At 39.8% G+C, this 19,613-nt stretch overlaps 1 protein-coding gene across 1 annotated transcript in view; it reads right to left on the bottom strand.

Annotated features, from left to right (window-relative positions):
• ANAPC1 (anaphase promoting complex subunit 1) overlaps positions 1–19,613 on the bottom strand; it is a 78,257-nt gene that overhangs the window by 41,006 nt on the left and 17,638 nt on the right. Inside the window, exons 15-30 of the mRNA XM_075267679.1 lie at positions 17,167–17,307; positions 16,358–16,418; positions 15,907–16,094; positions 15,515–15,589; positions 13,156–13,421; positions 11,668–11,759; positions 11,257–11,405; positions 10,820–10,898; positions 10,700–10,733; positions 10,552–10,622; positions 9,195–9,373; positions 8,529–8,758; positions 8,296–8,414; positions 7,162–7,433; positions 5,199–5,433; positions 3,509–3,600 (exon numbers count right to left, since the gene is read on the bottom strand). Of these exons, the coding sequence (XP_075123780.1) occupies positions 3,509–3,600; positions 5,199–5,433; positions 7,162–7,433; positions 8,296–8,414; positions 8,529–8,758; positions 9,195–9,373; positions 10,552–10,622; positions 10,700–10,733; positions 10,820–10,898; positions 11,257–11,405; positions 11,668–11,759; positions 13,156–13,421; positions 15,515–15,589; positions 15,907–16,094; positions 16,358–16,418; positions 17,167–17,307 (2,283 nt within the window). The remainder of the gene's footprint in view (positions 1–3,508; positions 3,601–5,198; positions 5,434–7,161; positions 7,434–8,295; positions 8,415–8,528; positions 8,759–9,194; positions 9,374–10,551; positions 10,623–10,699; positions 10,734–10,819; positions 10,899–11,256; positions 11,406–11,667; positions 11,760–13,155; positions 13,422–15,514; positions 15,590–15,906; positions 16,095–16,357; positions 16,419–17,166; positions 17,308–19,613) is intronic.

The following is a 19,613-nucleotide window of genomic DNA, read 5'->3' as shown; positions in this document are numbered from 1 at the left end:
GCCCTTTACCTCGCCAAACAAGACTATTTCACCGCCCTCATCTCTTCTCTCTCCAGCAACCCTAAAAGGCTTTTTGAAACCTTTCACTCCTTACTCACACCCAAGGAACAGACGCCATTCACAGACCTTAGTGCTGATGACCTGGCCATGTATTTCCATGATAAAATTGATAAGATCCGTCAGGAAATTACTGCCCAAGCCCCAGGTGGCATTGACTCCCACACCTACGATAGTACTGATCCCCTCACCAGCCGCACTTCAGACTGTCCATTCTCATCTTTTGAACCTGTTACAGAAGAGGAAGTCTCCCAGCTACTTTCTTCATCTCGCCCCACAACCTGCAGTAGTGACCCTTTCCCCTCACACCTTCTCCAATCTCTGTCCCCTGCTGTCACTACTTACCTTACTAAAATATTTAACCTTTCTCTCTCTTCTGGAATCTTCCCATCCTCCTTCAAGCATGCTGTTATAACCCCGCTACTGAAAAAACCCTCCCTGGACCCATCCTGTGCTGCTAACTATCGACCCGTCTCTAACCTCCCCTTCATCTCTAAACTTTTGGAACGCCTGGTTTATTCTCGGTTAATTCGTTATCTCTCTGCTAACTCTCTGCTTGACCCCTTACAATCTGGTTTCCGCGCTCTGCACTCTACTGAAACAGCTCTCACAAAAGTCTCTAATGATCTACTAAAGGCTAAATCCAATGGTGACTTCTCTCTTCTTATTCTTCTGGACCTCTCTGCAGCTTTTGACACTGTTGACCATCAACTTCTTCTCACTATGCTCCGCTCAGTCGGCCTCAATGACACTGCACTCTCCTGGTTCTCCTCTTATCTCTCAGACCGCACTTTCAGTGTATCATTCGCAGGCTCTGTTTCCTCCCCTCTTTCCCTTGCTGTTGGGGTTCCTCAGGGCTCGGTCCTCGGCCCCCTGCTCTTTTCTCTCTACACAGCCCCCATTGGACAAACCATCGCCAGATTTGGCTTCAGGTACCATCTTTATGCTGATGACACCCAATCATACACATCTTCCCGTGACATCACCCCTGCACTCATACAGAACACCAGTGACTGTCTCTCTGCTGTCTCTAATATCATGTCCTCGCTCTATCTGAAACGAAATCTCTCTAAGACTGAACTACTACTGTTTCCACCATCTAACAGATCTGTCCCTGATATATCCATTGCAGTCTCAGGCCTTACTATAACTCCTAGGCAGCATGCCCGCTGCCTCGGGGTCATATTTGACGCAGACCTTTCCTTCACCCCTCATATTGAATCACTCGCACGTTCATGTCACCTCCACCTCAAAAACATCTCCAGAATACGCCCTTTCCTTACCAGAGATACACTAAAGACACTTACTGTCTCTCTGATTCATTCTCGCCTTGACTACTGTAACTCCTTACTAATCGGTCTTCCCCTCACAATCTATTCTGAATGCAGCGGCCAGGCTCATCTATCAGGCTAGACGCTACAGCGATGCCTCTGGTCTGTGCCAGTCACTACACTGGCTGCCTATTCATTATAGAATAAAATATAAAGTTATTACTCTCATCCACAAGGCTCTCCATAAAGCCGCACCTCCCTACATTTCTTCCCTCATCTCTGTCTACCGCCCAACCCGTGTTCTCCGCTCACTCAATGATCTAACACTTACATCCTCTCTTATCAGAACCTCCCACGCTCGTACACAAGACTTCTCCCGAGCTGCACCACTTCTCTGGAATGCTCTACCCCGGACAATAAGATTAACTCCCAACTTCTACAGTTTCAAACGCAAACTAAAGACGCATCTTTTCAGACTAGCCTATCACAATTCCTAATGCACAAAATTGTCTGAACACTGTATAAGCAATGCCGCCCCTGCTACCTCTTGTGTCACCCCCTCTACCTCATAGATTGTAAGCTCTTTTGAGCAGGGCCCTCAGTCCCATTGTGTGAAATGACGTTCTTTGTTATGTATGTCTGTCTGTATCTGAACCCTATAAATTGTACAGTGCTGCGGAATATGTTGGCGCTATATAAATAAAATGTATTATTATTATTATTCAGCACTTATTAAAGCTGTTCTCACGCCCTTTATCTTCAATCTCACTGCTTGTTTACCTTATATCTGTCTCCATATTCAGACTCACACCTAACTGCCAGAAAAATGGAAGAAATAACATATTTCTTTAGTAAGATATATTACAAATTTTCACATAGGAACCTGTATTATTCTAACTGGAGGTATGCTTTAAGCCAAAAACTGGCGTAAATTGTAGTGAAAACTAATACACCTTATAACTGGATTGCACACTGCCAAAAGATATGCCAAAATTTATTAAAAGAAGAGGTTATTAATCATATCACGCTTCAGCGCTACCAGCCACATAAAGCACCTTTTTTGATGCATGTTCCCAAATGAAAGCAATTTGTTATGGCAGGCAGTATGTGTGTTGTATGAATAGAAAACAAGAAAATAAAATTTTACCACAACAGCCTTACATTTAAAGGGGATGTCTAGTAAAATACATTTTCATTGACTCTATGCCAAATATAGGGGAATCTATCAAGAGGAAAATCAGTATTAAACTAATGACAATACCCTGTAGTGCTGCTTCGATGCTTTCCAAAGATTCCTTTATTATTCTGCAGCTCCATTTTCGTGAACATCAAGATTTTATTCCTGTGCATTTTTTTTTTCTTTTTAATGTAGATTGTGAGCCCCATATAGGGATCACAATATTTTTTTTTTTTTTTTTCTCCTATTAGTATGATTTTATAGAATGGGAGGAAATCCACGCAAACACGGGGAGAACATACAAACTCCTTGCAGATGTTGTTCCTGGTGGGATTCGAACCCAGGACTCCAGCGCTGCAAGGCTGCAGTGCTAACCACTGAGCCACCGTTTTGCCCCTTCCTCAGTAATTTTTTTTTTTTTTTTTTACTATGGCTGGGCCGTCATGCTCTGCTCTAGATAACCGCTCCTAATTGTCGCCCAGCTCCTCCCCCTTTTCTTGATTGACATCTCCCACTTTGTCATGTTTTGCCAGCAGTTATCCATAGAGGAGAGTAAAGCTTTTGGAAGAGGAGAACTGCCCCAAACCCTTTACAGCTAATTTGAATAGCAATAAAATGCTGATTTTCACGAAAATGGAGATGCAATGTGAAATAAGAAAGACTTCTTTGGAAACTGTAGATGCAGCACTACAAGACATGGTCATTAGTTTGATATGGATTTTCATGCTGACAGGCTCCCTTTAACAGAGAGAATCTACTGGATCCTCATTTCTTGATGAGATTTAAAGCAGCTACAACAAGTGTTTCACACTCTGAAGAACACCCAGACTTGAATGGGTGCTGTAGAAAGGTTTATACCCCATTTAACATCTAGGGCTGTACAAAAGCAGGCAACCCCTTTAAGATTTGCACTATTTTTACTATTTAAGTCATTTTAGTAAAAATATTGTATGGGGACAGCTAAACACATTGTCACAAATGTTTATACATATTAGTGGCTTACCCCTAGACAGACCATACCCAACGCCAGTCCAGCCGCCAATGAATAAGACTCTCGATCTGTGCAGTACTCCATTTCAGGTCCTGGGGGACGACCTAAAGACATATAATGTTAAGATATAATAGGAATAACGCTATTAAACAACTGCCACTTTAACTATCCAATACTTTTTTTTAATATTTTTTCCAGCAAAGTGCTAATTTTAGGGTGGGTTCATCTTAAAATGAGAGAAACGGACTTAAAATGGTGATAAAGTGACTGCTAATGTTTAAAACACGACAGCTTTATTGCACCTGGATAGTGCACATGTGGGCTCTACACAGAAACTAGTTTTGATTCTGGAAAGGACAAAGTTGGCGGGGGGATAATCTGTGTCCTTCATAACAGTGGGCTCATCTGACTTCTATTGGGTTAGCTCCCATCATTGAATTCATTTGATTGCCTTCTTTTGCTGTATTTGCATGTCTAGTACAGTCAATGGAGGGCAATTATGAAGCTTTGTGTCTATTTTGTTCTAAATCATAACACCTTATTTACTAAAAATGGACAATGGCACACACGAACAATACAACTTCCCCCCATGTTTGCACTTAAATTACTGATGTGTTACATCCCTGTTTTCAATAACCTTTGATCCTACCGTAGTAAAATAATGAGAGCTGGATTTGCCAAAAATTCGTCTGAAACTGCTATTATAACACTGTAGGGTCTCTTTATATCCCAGAGAATAATAAACAGAGGGCCAGGAGAGGTGAGGAAACATAAAAGTGTTACGTACTTCTTCTGCGTTCCAGCACAACTCTCTGCTGTCTTTGGCACTTCTGGCTGACGTCAGGGATCACTGACTGGGCCTCAGTGTCACGTGGTCACGACGCCACGTGAGGTCAGCCAGAAGCGCAGAAGACAGCAGGGAGTTGTGCTGGAACACAGAAGAGGTAAGTAACACCATATTTTCCTCACCTCCCCTAGCCCTCTGCTTATTATATTCTGAGGTCTAAAGAGACTCCTCAGTATAATAATGGCAGTTTCAGTTCGGCCCGAACAAAAACTGCAGATATTTTAATAACGTGAACACAATCACGTTGGTTATCGTGGTTGACATTCAGCTTCGGTTACTTTTCAATTAATCTCCCAACCCTAGATTTTACAATGAAAATGTTATTCATAATACCATAGATGACCTATAAAGTAATGTAATTATTTGTCCCACAAATGTTCCTGGAGATCCATTCAGACCATATTATTGTTACACATGGTCATGCCAAATAGAATAGAAAGATTTCATTTTAAAAAAATCATGTGAATAAATAGCAAAAAAACTAATAAAAATTACCAGTCAGAGAATCTATAGTCTATTAGGCAAACCAAAATTTAGAAGGGGCTAAAACAGTGTCTTAATAAACAAACTGTAACCAAACTTCTTTGTAACTTGCTCATCCAATTTACTTTTGTGTTGATGGAAACAAAAATTATAAGCCAAAAAATATGTCATTAAAAGGGTTTACCATGAACAACACATCCATATTCAAAGAACAAAGGATAGTAGTACAATATCACTGGGGTCCCCACTGCTGCAACCCCCACCAACCAAGATAAAGAGGGCTCTGTGGCCCCCTATTTGAATGGGGCAGTGGTTGCGCATGCCCGCTGCCACTCCATACAACTTTAGAGGATAGAAGGAAATAGCAGTTACCTATTTCAGCTAGTAAAACTTCTGCAATGTGTCTGTGTGCGGTTCCCTGGTACACCATACCAATGCCAATTACAGCAGCCACCTGCACATTGTGTGGCACATCCAGCTCAGTGGACGTAGGCGGTAAGAGAGCTGGGATGTGAATGCTAAGAAGTCGTGTAATGGAGATGTCCATTGTGCCAAGCTTGGCTGCTGAAACCCCAAGTAACAGTCCAATACTTGTCATTTCATGACCCTATTTGGAAACAAGAAAGAGAACAAGAAGAATTATTTAAACACTATCTCCTCAGCATAGAATGCCAGACTTATCAAAATTTAACATGACACTTAGAGGACTTTTCACCACCTACACCAATACACCAGTTCTGAGCATGTGTGGAGCAGAGTGTGGAGCAGAGTGGAGGTGTGTGGAGCAGAGTGGAGGTGCTGCTCCACTGACTTCAGCACAGTTTGAATTTTCTATCCATCCCAGTCATTCCCGAGCAACAATTGCAGTTAGTTTTGATGCCTGATGTGCTATTTAAAGAGTAACTGAAATGTCAGACAACTTTTTTTTAAATGTAGATTGTGAGCTCCATGTAGGAGTCACAATGTACATTTTTTCACCTATCAGTATGTCTTTGGAGTATGGGAGAAAATCCACGCAAACACGGGGAGAACATACAAACTCCTTGCAGATGATGTTCCTGGCAGGATTTGAACCCAGGAATCCAGAGCTGCAAGGCTGCAGTGCTAACCATTGAGCCACCATGTTTTCCCCAACTTTATATTTTTGAGCAATATTTGTGTATTAATAAATTTTGTAATCTACTTTCACAACATACTTCCATATGACACTAAGGTTTCAGTGATATATAAATTAATTCCAGAGATAGTACTACAATCAAGTTTGTAGGTTTTATAATGTCAGAGATAGAATTGTTTGAAATGACCATCCCCTCATCGTCTCTGCATGTTACACAGCCCCGTACTCTAAGGACGCACTCCATACACAGTAACATTCCACGAGAGACATGCAGGATATCAAATAAATCATTTGTTAATAAAGTTTGTCCGAAAGTTTAGTTACACTTTAAGCTCTGTAATGTCAGAAGGGCGGTTTCAGGCAGGGGGTGTGACTCAGAGCTCCAATCAGAGGCAGCCAGTGTCAGAGGTCAGAATCACACCCCTTGTCTGACACTGCTATCAGACAATAGCATATCAGACACCAAAGAACTTATTGCTTGGGGACTGTGGGGGCTAGAGAAGAAAAATTACATCTGTGCCAGTAGAAAGGTACATATTACTTGATCTAAAGTGCTGGACTTGCTGGAGGTGGTGAAAGGCCCTCTTTACAGGGGTGTTCTGGGGATTAAAATGTCCTATTTCTGGGTAGGGTTCTGAAAGTTCTGCACATTGGGTTTCCAGGTTGGTTTTATATTGAGGGTCGCATTACCCCCCTTCTCTCCCATGTTCACTAGTGTGACCTGTTCTATTGCGGGCTGGCAAACTGGATCAGTGTAATAGTAAAGCCAGCCCCCATAGTACAGATAACACAAGTGAGCACTGGAGAGGGGCGAAGAAGCAGATTTACTCAGGAGCTGGTTACACTCATGTGACATCAAGTTAGGACTAGAGTGCAAGCTCAATGTACAGAAATAATAGAACCTGACCTGGAAATTTGTTAAAATTTAATCTTTGGTCACCCCTTTAAGGAATTAACTACATTGTGGCAAAAAAACTTTAATATGACCTTCTCAGTGACTTCTGTTGTGTTCTGTGATAAAATATTGCACTGCACAAAGTTACCAGCGTTGAGTTAAGCTTAGCTACATGTTTTAAACACTCTGTTTCTAAAGCTTATAGAACAGCAACTCCCGTGAGAACATTTCTTTCAGGCTTGATGTAGACAATTATATGACTTCATAACAGGATATTGGTCTGGAATTCGTGAGAATAAGAAATATGATCACAGCTGTCATACCTTTGTTAAGTAATCATGTATATTCAATGTGGCCAGCTTGGTGAGATGCCCATTTAGACCCAACGCCATAAGAAAGCCAGCATACTCATTAGCCAGCTCTGCATTTTTAGGTTTGTTGTAAACAATCCAAGCAGAGTCTATCTGGGAAGCCGGTGCAATTTTTAGGCCTGCAGCCACTCCATTGTGAAAACTGGCCCAACAGGCCATGTTAGGTGGTACATCGATGTTTCCACTATTGAGATCCACAGTTGTGTTCCTAGGTGGTGCTCGACCTGTTCATTAAAAAAATTTAAATTATTAATTAAATGAATGAATGAAGTTTCTAGATTTATTATATATTGTACCTGGGTGTCTCCCAATAGAGACACCCAGAAAATTGGGAGTATCTATTGTGTTTAAAGGGATCCTCTCTCCTCCGCCTACAGTATTGTAAGCGGCCATTTTCTTGTGGCCGGCGGGCATGCGCAGTCGGCTTTGCCCTAGGCCTAGAAGTTTGAAGCCAATCCCCGGAAGAAGACGTGTCAAGACCCCGTTCCTGAAGAAGGAGGCCGCGCTGGAGAGTTCTCTGGCAGCATTGGGGACGCCCCCAGTGCTGCGAGAGAACTCTTTGCATACTGGCGAAAACCGGCATTTCTACCAAACAACGGCCTGGAGAAGACATCTAAAGGTAGGAGATGAATAGCCTTTCTTAACGCTATTCCTACGTGTCAACCAGAAAAAAATGTGTGTAAATGATAGGATCCCTTTAAAGTAAACTTATTACATTAAAAATCTATAAGGATGTCTCACATGGATATATTAGTTTGTTAAAAAAAAAAATAAATCCAGTAATCATTAAATCTGCTTAGATTAGTAATTTAGTGCACAATCTTACTCAGTGGCTGACGTAACCTCTGTAAGAACTTAAAAGGAAGGCTGACTGCCCACTGGACCCCTATGCTTAGAATTAGCAGAAATCTAAGTAAATAAGAGCTTTTCTAACAAAAATATATATCCATTTTCTTAGCTCTTACTGCCCTATACCACTCTGCTTGCAGATTGTACAACATCATTTTCAACATGACAGGGTTGCTTTAATATATACTGTATATTTCTAATCACTATTCATATAAAAGAAGCATGAAGCAAGCCAACCTGTGAGATTCAGTTTTGGAATGGGAAGGGGCTCTGTAGGAACTGGGTAATGGGAAAATAGAGTGAACATCCCTCGGCCCACAGGTAAAGCCATGGTCCTCTGACACAGCTGTAACAGTCTATAAGAAATCCAAGCACATATGGTAAGTAGACTGTATAACTGAAGGTTTACAATAAGTTTCATTTAAACACTAAAGATGAGACTTCACTATTGATATACTGGGCACCATTACCTGTTCTCTTTCTCCTCTATGTACTCATGGTCGCTCACTTCTGGCATCTGAACAACATTAACACGTACTGGATGGGAACTTTGAAGAAGTCTCCGCACTTCCTGTACTCTAAGGTCCTCACTCCAGATCAATGACATCACTTCTTGATTCAAATCATTCATCCCATCATCCTCTTCTTCTGCCTCCCCTGCAGGAGGAACTTCTGCAGATGGAACCTGAGCTGTAGACGACTTGAAACAGAAGTGTCATGTGCTATGGGTGCTTTCCTCCAAAAACAGTGGTATACGGCTGCTTTCTTCCAAAAACAGTCACAACTGTCCAAAGGTTGTGTTGGGATACTGCAGCTCAAATTCACTCTAATACAGGTGAGCTGTAATAACAGATGTACCCCACGGACAAGGAAGGTGACGTTTCTGGAAGAAAGTACTCGAGCTTTTCAAATACTGGACAGACAATTAAGCTTATGTGCAAATTATTAAGAAAACTGACAAATTTCAAGTGTTACCCATTTCAAAATACTACCACCATGCATGTTTTGCAAAATACAATGGGTTTTACATAACATTGTAAAAAGCAAATGTGTTACAATATATTAGTGTGACAGTTCATAATATTAGAAACACGTCCTAGAGATAACTGCAGTTCTCCAATCCTAAAGATACTCACTGATTTGGCTTGTGGAAAGTTCCCTTGGCAGGCTTGCTTGGAAAGGTCTTGGCGTCCTATAAGAAGGCAGACTGCTTCTGGCCAATCAGAAGCAGGTTCTTGTCGACACTGATAGATGGCGTGTCTAATGGGTAGTGCAACTCCAAATGGAAGGGACTCCAAATCTTGCAGTGAAAATCCTTGCAAAAATTAAACAATAACTTCAACCAAGTAAAAAAAAAAAAAAATAATTGTATCCATACATTATATAAAAAATATAGTAAAAGAATTTAATTTAAAGCACACCATTGCCCTAAACCTAAGTACTAGATAGGGATTGTTGATGGTTGATCCAATTTGACCAAATTGGAACTGAGTTTACATGATAGCTTAGGAGAACGCAGGAGGTGCGGAGACATTACTCCAGGTCACTGATAGATTTGACGGTAAACAGCGTATGTGCACTGTGATACATAAAAGCTGCAACATCTATACAGTACAAAGTTTTTAATATAACATCTACAGCAGTGATTTCAGGTAAAAACACAAGCATTTTATTACATTTAACCCCCCCCCCAAATAAAAAAAAAAAAAGACAACATAACTATTTATCATTAAGACTATGGAGTGTTTATTCACTAGCCCTATTGAAAAGCGCACAAGTAAGATGTAAAACTAAGATCCTCTTAATATATTTGGCACACGTTTTAGGCCAACCACAGACTGAAATCTATGTCTGCTACAAGGGCAAGATTTTAGCTATAATTTACACAAGACTTCTGGCATCAATGACAATAATTTTATTGAAAAGGGAGTATTCAAAAGAGCAGCAACGAAAATGTGAAACATTGCAAATTCCTGAATTGTAACTTTATTTTATGCCAAAATAGACTTACAGAGCTTTATAAATGTCCACCTTTGTGTGGATTCAAACCATAATACACAATAATATCTACCTTCTTGGCTTTCATCACATCTACCAACTCCAAGTCTTTGCATCTTTTAATAGGTGGCACTCCACTGATTCTCTCTCTAGCCCCTACCATTGTTGAGTAATCAATGCAGGTATTTTCAGCACATAATATGCTAAAATTAGGCTCTTTATTGTCAGGTGGAGCCCAGGACCGTCCACATGAAAGTAGAGGGCCCAATTAGCATACTGGGTGCTAAAACTAACGTCCCCTGAGAAAGATGTGGCTAAACAACTAGCATCTCTAGTCCAGATTCAGATTACAGTCCACCAGGTAATGAGCTACGCAATTCATGGTGAAACTAAGTATCACTCCCAGTGTATCACCTGCTTATCCACTACAGTAGCTGATATAACTAAATAGGGCAATTTAGGCAATGTCATTTTATTAGATTTTTTTAGGCTCACCTATGTTAGACATCCACACCACCAGCTTTTCTGAAAGACTGGATACAGACGGAATGGGCTTTAAGCTATACCTACAGAGGCAAACAAATCACAAGGTTATGAAAAGCTTTAAAAGTAATGTTGGTAAACTAATGTTTTAGGTTTCAACCTTCTGTCCTCTTCCTGCTGCTGTTTTCTCTGCCCTGAAAGAGAAATTGGTCCAATTATATCTGGATCATATGCACCTTACATGGCCAAACAATAATACACTTATGTATGAGCATTTTACCTGCAGTTATTTTAGACAGGTACTTTGACATCCCATTTGCAACAGCATTCTCATCACCAAGAATATACAGTGCAAAACTCTACAACATAAGGGGCAGAAAAAGCAATGTGTTATACTATACAGTATACAATACAGGTTTTTTGAGTTTTTAAAAAAAAATATAGACAGTGAATAGATCAAACACACATTAATGCACAGGGGAGGGGAGTGGGAAATCATACACTGCTCTTGCATCAGTGTCGGTCAGCACAAAAAAGACATATCACCCATGCGCTGTAGGATACATGCGTGAAGAAATAAAGCTGATATGAGAATTGGTGAAGGTAGGAGCATTCTGTAACTCATAAGCTTTACGATTGGCTTTATATGTATACGACGCTCATTTTAATTACAATAAAAATAACAAAAAGTTGTTAATTTAAAAATATTTTATTTACCAGTACTACAAGCTTGCTTCTCTCACATATACCAGGAAGGTACGGGTAAGCTGGATACTTTTCTCCCTTCAAACAAGAGCTGAGCCACTGATAGATACTTGGTGGATCCGTAGTGAAAAATGATGGGTAACTCATGAACCCAATCTGAGCTGCAAGTATAGAATGAGAAAAGTAAAAAAAAAAAAAAAGTTTTATAAGCAAAGCGTAAATAAAGTGTACTACACATTAAAAACTAAAACAGCCTTCTGAGATAGTATAGAATATATTAATATATTAACAACTTTTACTATAACAATACAGCTTTCAGAGCACTACTATGTTTCGCTGCCAATACTTGTTCATATCACATATTGCCCATCCATTTAAGTTCTGTAAAAAACAAGGCACGTGGAAGTACATGGATTTACTTACTTGGCTCCATGCAACACGTTTGCCCTGAGTTCCGTATTAGAGCTGGATAGTCCCTAAAGTAAAAATCAGTGTACGGAGGCTGCTTCAAATCCCTTCAAAACACAAGCAGTAGATGTAGAAAGTTAATGTGGAGACATCGGATTTCTAAAGAATATTTCTTGTCATCTCCCCACTTCGATGTTCTGTACAGCCTTGTATTCTCTGCCCTTGTGTAATGCATATACTGGCCAGTTAAACCGCCATTGAAATGAAAAACATTAATGGCATTAATAGAACGAGACCTCCATTCTGTAAATGTTCAGACATTTATAGGATATGCTATATGTGTATGTCACAGCACCGTGACAAGACGGTCCTTGTAGTGCACCAATTCTTATACTCAGGCCTGCACAATATCAGAAACCAATACCACACCCCATGTACAAAAAGATCTGGAAGGAAAGACTGAGAATGTGCGTCCACAACTACTGGACAACAATGGAGGATGCTCAGTGAGGGAATCCAAATAACAGCATGAGGGTACATAACTCGTATATAACAGTAATATAGATGTACACAGCAGTGTTTTATTTTATAAATTATTCCAATTGCAAAGTTATGATGTGTGAGAGAAATGTATTATATTTAATGGTGGGATTACTTCAAAGCCTGCCTGTCTGACTCCAAATGACTCTCAAACCAATAATCCGGCCATGTAGGGACCTTCAATAAAAATATAACTTTGATAGGGGCCACACGGTGGCTCAGTGGTTAGCACTGCAGCCTTGCAGCGCTGGAGTCCTGGTGTTCAAATCCCGCCAAGGGCATAAAACCATCTGCAAGGAGTTTGTATGTTCTCCCCGTGTTTGCATAGATTTCCATCCCATATTCCAAAAAAAGACATAATGATAGGGAAAAATGTACATTGTGAGCACTATGTGGGGCTCACAATCTACATTAAAAAAAAATATATATAACTTTGTTGTCACAAACCAATGAAAATGCCAAGATAATGATCTTTTTATAGATTTGCAAAAATGCCTGTAAGTGAATGAAGAAATGGGGCCTGATTTAGGAGATATGTCTACAGGCAGCAGTGAAGCAGACAGTGACTGAAGTGTCAGTACCAGCTATAGGGGATTGCTTGGGCTGTAGAAATGAAGCATTTGCAGCTGTCTTTTAGGTAAATTTGACAGGTCAGATCAGTCCACAATGCAGTTGCCGGCTGATTTGCAATTCTATATAAAGATGTTATTCTCCACATTGCCTCATCGGTCAGTGGGCACAGGGGTATGCTTCTGCATCCTTTAAAAGTCAATACATGACACTTACTGGTTTTGAACCTGATAAAAGAAGTCTATCAATAAAGGAATTGTTCATGGGTGGGGTACTGACCTCTGAGACTCCCATAAATCAGTTGTGGAGATGCCCTTTCATTGGTCATTTAAAGGTCCTCAACCCAATCTGTACAAATATGAGTTCCCATATGAATGATGTTATACTACACACCTTGCTAGCTGCAGGAGCAGGGTAACCAGAGAACGGATGCCTTCTCTCATTAATGTGTTCAGCTTAAGCTCCTCATAGGTGAGATGAAGCACATAAAATATGGCTGGGATATGACTGAAGAGGAGAGCAGTAGAGTCTAGAGTAAAAACTTGCTGGTTGTCTTCTTTACAGTTGGGGACTTCTACGGGATCTAGCTGCAATGCTTTAGCAAACACATGAAACTCAACATTCTGGTGATAGTCGGAACTTATTAGGTATTCCCAATCCTAGAATTGCACACAAACAATTGAAGGCATTAGTAACTTTAACACAAACTTTACATTGCTCTAGCACATCACAATAAAGCCTTGTGCTTTCAACTGTACAAGGATAAAGACTAGAGATAAGCGAATAGTATTTGAAACTATTCATCGAATACCTCGCTCCCATAGGAATGCGTGGAAGCGGCCGAACACCAAGGGGTTAAGCGCCGGTGGGCGGCAACAGCCGCTAACACGCATTCCTATGGGAGCGAGGTATTCGTAGCTACTATTCACTCAACACTAATAAAGACCAGGACACAATGATCTGTTTTATAATAAAAGTTCTCTAACAGTAATTGAAAACAAAAAAGTATCTGTAGAAGCCTAGTCAGACTTAGAAATCAAGTGTACGGGTACATTTAAATGAAAAAAAAAAAACTCAAGGGATCTCAGAATCTTCTTGTCAAGAGATACAGTCCTATGAAAAAGTTTGGGCACCCCTATTAATTTTAATCATTTTTAGTTCTAAATATTTTGGTGTTTGCAGCAGCCATTTCAGTTTGATATATCTAATAACTGATGGACACAGTAATATTTCAGGATTGAAATGAGGTTTATTGTACTAACAGAAAATGTGCAATATGCATTAAACCAAAATTTGACCGATGCAAAAGTATGGGCACCTCAACAGAAAAGTGACATTAATATTTAGTAGATCCTCCTTTTGCAGAGATAACAGCCTCTAGTCGCTTCCTGTAGCTTTTAATCAGTTCCTGGATCCTGGATGAAGGTATTTTGGACCATTCCTCTTTACAAAACAATTCAAGTTCAGTTAAGTTTGATGGTCACCGAGCATGGGCAGCCCGCTCTCAAATGATCTGAAAACAAAGATTGTTCAACATAGTTGTTCATGGGCAGAATACAAAAAGTTGTCTCAGAGATTTAACCTGTCAGTTTCCACTGTGAGGAACATATTAAGGTAATGGAAGACCACAGGGACAGTTCTTGTTAAGCCCAGAAGTGGCAGGCCAAGAAAAATATCAGAAAGGCAGAGAAGAAGAATAGTGAGAACAGTCAAGGACAATCCACAGACCACCTCCAAAGAGCTGCAGCATCATCTTGCTGCAGATGGTGTCACTGTGCATCGGTCAACAATACAGCACACTTTGCACAAGGAGAAGCTGTATGGGAGATTGATGAGAAAGAAGCTGTTTCTGCAACCACGCCACAAACAGAGCCCCCTTAGGTATGTAAAAGCACATTCGGACAAGCCTGTGGACTGTTGAAACAAAGATTGAGTTGTTTGGTCATACAAAAAGGCGTTATGCATGGCGTCCAAAAAAAAACAGCATTCCAAGAAAAACACTTGCTACCCACTGTAAAATTTGGTGGAAGTTCCATCATGCTTTGGGGCTGTGAGGCCAATGCCGGCACCAGGAATCTTGTTAAAGTTGAGGGCCGCATGGATTCCACTCAGTATCAGCAGATTCTTGAGAATAATGTTCAAGAATCAGTGACGAAGTTGAAGTTACGCCGGGGATAGATATTTCAGCAAGACAATGATCCAAAACACCGCTCCAAATCCTCAGGCATTCATGCAGAGGAACAAGTACAATGTTCTGGAATGGCCATCCCAGTCCCCAGACCTGAATATCATTGAACATCTGTGGGATGATTTGAAGCGGGCTGTCCATGCTCGGCGACCATCAAACTTAACTGAACTTAAATTGCTTTGTTAAGAGGAATGGTCCAAAATCCCTTCATCCAGGATCCAGGAACTGATTAAAAGCTACAGGAAGCGACTAGAGGCTGTTATCTCTGCAAAAGTAGGATCTACTAAATATTAATTTCACTTTTCTGTTGAGGTGCCCATACTTTTGCACTGGTCAAATTTTGGTTTAATGCATATTGCACATTTTCTGTTAGTACAATAAACCTCATTCCAATCCTGAAATATTACTGTGTCCAGCAGTTATTAGATATATCAAACTGAAATGGCTGCTGCAAACACCAAAATATTTAGAACTAAAAATGATTAAGATTAATAGGGGTGCCCAAACTTTTTCATAGGACTGTATATATAGAAATATAACATGGATCAAAAACACACGTCTTACCTCATCAGATCCAGTTTCAGATGGTCGGGCCTTCTTAGGAGCAATCACTGGTGACAATGAGCCTTCAAAATCATGCTGAATAGGCAAATGAAACAATATTTTTTTAAAAAAACCCTCAAAATAACAGAAATTAACATGAAAACACAAGGAAGTAGCTTGTTTGTAAAACTCTATATATGTCTTACATCTTTGTTGCATGTTTTCTAAACTTCATGACTTAACTAAACCATCGGTACCTGAACTAAGACTATGTGGTTGATGAAGAAGCATTGCTATGTTCTTTATGTGAAGCTACTGGGATGGTTACAGCGACATAATAAAGAGAAGCTGAAGTCTATAACACGGCCCTATGTGCAGCAATATGGGGTTATTCATCAGTCACACACACTTACATTGTGGGTCCAGGACAGCTTGTCTGTGTTGTATCCCATCATATTCATGAGGCAGGTAACAAACAGGCTCCATTCGGAGTGATTACTGGGGCCTCCGGGGGCATTGTGGCAGTTGTACCATTTTACAAGCATCTGAACTGCTACTTCTTTTGGCAAGATGTATTTAACAGCTTGAAGACATCTTTTCACTGTAGGGATTAAGTATTATTATTATTTTACAGTTACTGTGGAAAAAGGTCACTCAACTATATACACATTTCTTTTTTAGTTGCTTTACCAGTACTGAACGGCATAGAGGTTTACACTGTTTGTGTGTACATGTCTGCATGCTCTTGTGTGTGTTGCTGTTATACATATTCACTTGTGTCATATACTTTACTATGAACGGTTTACAGTCCAACAGCTTTCACGCGCTACACATGCATAAGCATTTGTAAAAATGGAAGCTTACCTAGTTCGGATGTAGCAACATCCGGAATACTTATCCTAACCATAGACCCATTTGTCAGCTCCTGTAATAATAATAAAACCACATGAAACAAAATGCAATAAAACAGATGTGAACACTCTGTAGATTATGGTAGTGATATAAAAGCAAATTAACTAACAATGAATCTCTGTCTACTATTAATATGAAGATGGGCTAATGTAAGTTAAAGCCTTAAATTTTTAAGGCCAGCCGAAATGTGACATCAATGCAGCAGATTAGCCGCCAGTAAAGTCAGACTCATCAGACTCTGGATCCTGGAGGGGCCACGGGCAATTGCCCTGTTTGCACCCCCCCTATCGCTGGCCCTGCCTATCCTTATCAGCTGGTCAAAAGAGCCACTAAACTTCAGAAGCAGACACAGCTCCATGGCTCCTACTGGTATTGGCTGCTCATTTAATTTAATGGTATTGAGCTGCGGCACCATTCACAGCCACTACAGAATGAACAGTGTCGGCTTTCAAACTGTAGCAATTCAGTGAAACAGCAGATTGGTGGGTATGCCCGGATTGGAACCCCCACTAATCTGATATTGATAACCTATCCTAAGGAAAGGTCATCAATGTCAGATCAATACGATAGGCCATCAACACTAAAGTCCGAGAAAACCCTTTAGAGTAGACAATGTTTATTGATGCTGTACTTATATAGTTCACAAATTGAGAAAGTGAAGTTATAAAGAAATTCAGGAGATCACAATATTGTTGTTCAGTGTGCCAAACCTTTGTGAAAAGATACACACTACAAAAGCAGAAGCAAACCAGATTACCTACCAAAGTTAACCTGTTGTGTACCGGGTCTCTGACAGAATGTATATAAGTTCCAAATTGATGAAAAGTACAGTCTTCAATGTAATTCGACTCATGGAGTCTAGATGAATCCCGAAGCTCAGGAACTGGGGAAAGCATTGCTGCCTGAAAAACAAATAGAAAAACTTACTCGCATACTATGCATTTACCAAAGCATATATATATATATATATATATATATATATATATATATATATATATATATATATATATAGTATATATATGGTGTAGTATAGTATATGGTGGTTTGTAGTAATAGTAGTAGCAGTAATAATAATAATAACAATAATAAAAAACAACTATTTATATAGTGCCAAGATATTCTACAGCACATCACAAGTCAGAGGGTAAATGAATAGACAGTATTTGACAATACAATGTGACATAGAAAGGAACATATCAAACAATATGAGTGAGGGCCCTGCTCACAAGAGCTTATAAACTGTGTGTGAAAGCCAGTCATTCAGAAACTAAGAAAAAAAAAATCAAAAACAGAAAACAATCAAAAAGTCTCCACTAAATCTTATTTCAGCATTTTGTAAATCCACCAGTCTTTTTTTTTTTTTTTCTCAACAGCTTAAATAAAAAAATAAATATCTGAAAGACATGTATATAAACAAAATACAGCCATATTTCACAAGCTTTGTTGAACTGGGAAAAAAAACAAAAAACATCTAGTTCTGCCTATTATCCTATAATGCTGTTAAAGAGGAAGGAAACCCCATGAGGTAGGATATAATTTTCGAAACTTTAGCGGAAAATTCCTTCCTAACTTAAAATCTGGTTATCAGAATAAACTCTGGATCAAAAGGCATATCTCCAGGAATCTAATAACCATGATGATCCCATTGTTAGGGTGGGTTTACAACAATTTAACCCATTCGCTGCCAGGGTTTACAGACATTTTGCACCTCTGTAAACTAGGACAACATTCACACTTGTGAGATTTAAAGGTAAAACCTAAACATCAACGAGGATAAGTGGAGTGATTTTGTTCATGTTAGTAATTACTATATTTTCAGCTTATACACTTCTGCACTCCAGCATGACTGCCCTCTAGCTGACGTCACGTAGAATTGTAACAAATGAGTCTGTATGTGATGCTGGGGCCCAATCAGTAGTCCCTGATGTCAGCCAGAAGCGTCTAAGACAGCAGGGAGCTATTCCGAAGAGCAGGAGACGTGAGTAATGTTGTTTTTATGGTTCCTCACCTCCCCTGGCCTTCTGCTAATTATACTTTGGGATCTGATTTATGTCATAATCGCTCAGCCCTACTAACTGCCTATACCTATATATTTTCTGAACGTAGACGCCTGCAACATTTTCAAAATTCCACTTGGCATTTATGCAATTTTGATTTAAAGTATATAACAAAATACTTATAAATTATTTATACTAGGGCGAGTTCACATCTGTGCCCGTGCGCACTTCAGCCAATCCTGCTGGGTTTCCGTCTTCTGTCCCAAGAAACTGGACAGGGGACGGAAACCTGGCAGTCAGTTTTCAAATCCATTCAAGTGAATGGGTTTGAAAAGTGAGCGTTTTGTACCTGTTCATGACAAAACCTTTTTTTTTTTTAACCAGACACAAAGACGGACATGCAGGACTTTGTGTCCGGTTAAAAAAAAACGGTTTCGCTGCGGTCAGGTACAAAACGCTCACGGGGGCTCACTTTTCAAACCCATTCTCTTGAATGGGTTTGAAAACTGACTGCCAGGTTTGCATCCGCTGTCCAGTTTCTGGAGACAGAAGACGGAACAAAAATCTGCTTTTAAGCTGGAAATGTTAAAAAATATCAACCTATAAAATGTAGGGGAAATACACACTGTGAAAGGCAAGTGCAACCTTAAAAGATTTTTTTTTAATGTATTAAATTCAATACATTTATTCATATATTCAATAATACATTCACTCACACAACACATATAACTATATAGTTATAGTTATTATATAATAACTAGCATCTGCCCGCGGCCCCCCCCCCCCATCCTATATAGCTCCACCCACACAATAGGGCAATCCTATCCGAGAATGGCTCAAGGACCTGTGATGATGAACCTGAACATAAATTCGTTGTTAGCGGTTGTGAAGTCCAGGTATTTACCTACATAATAAGAAGCCTATGTCTAATTCCAGGTTACAATCTATGTATGAGCCAAATGTCAGAAAAATCGAACACACAAACTTTCACATTTATAATATTAGTACGATAGGATAGATGAAAGTAACAGCAAACAGTTACCAAAATCTAAATCTAAGATATTGATAGTTCTTATGGATACTGAGAAATTGGCATTAGTAGCAAGGATGTATTACATATGTCTTTGGCTACTGAAGTGCCTCCCTATCAGAACTTATGACATATGTCCATGGCAGGGAAAGTGTTAATGTCTAATGTTCTCATCTGACAC

The sequence above is a fragment of the Leptodactylus fuscus genome, chromosome 3 (assembly GCF_031893055.1).
Source record: "Leptodactylus fuscus isolate aLepFus1 chromosome 3, aLepFus1.hap2, whole genome shotgun sequence".
Lineage (NCBI taxonomy): Eukaryota > Metazoa > Chordata > Amphibia > Anura > Leptodactylidae > Leptodactylus > Leptodactylus fuscus.
Note: the sequence above shows the minus strand (reverse complement) of the source record. Positions and strands in the feature narration are given on the sequence as shown.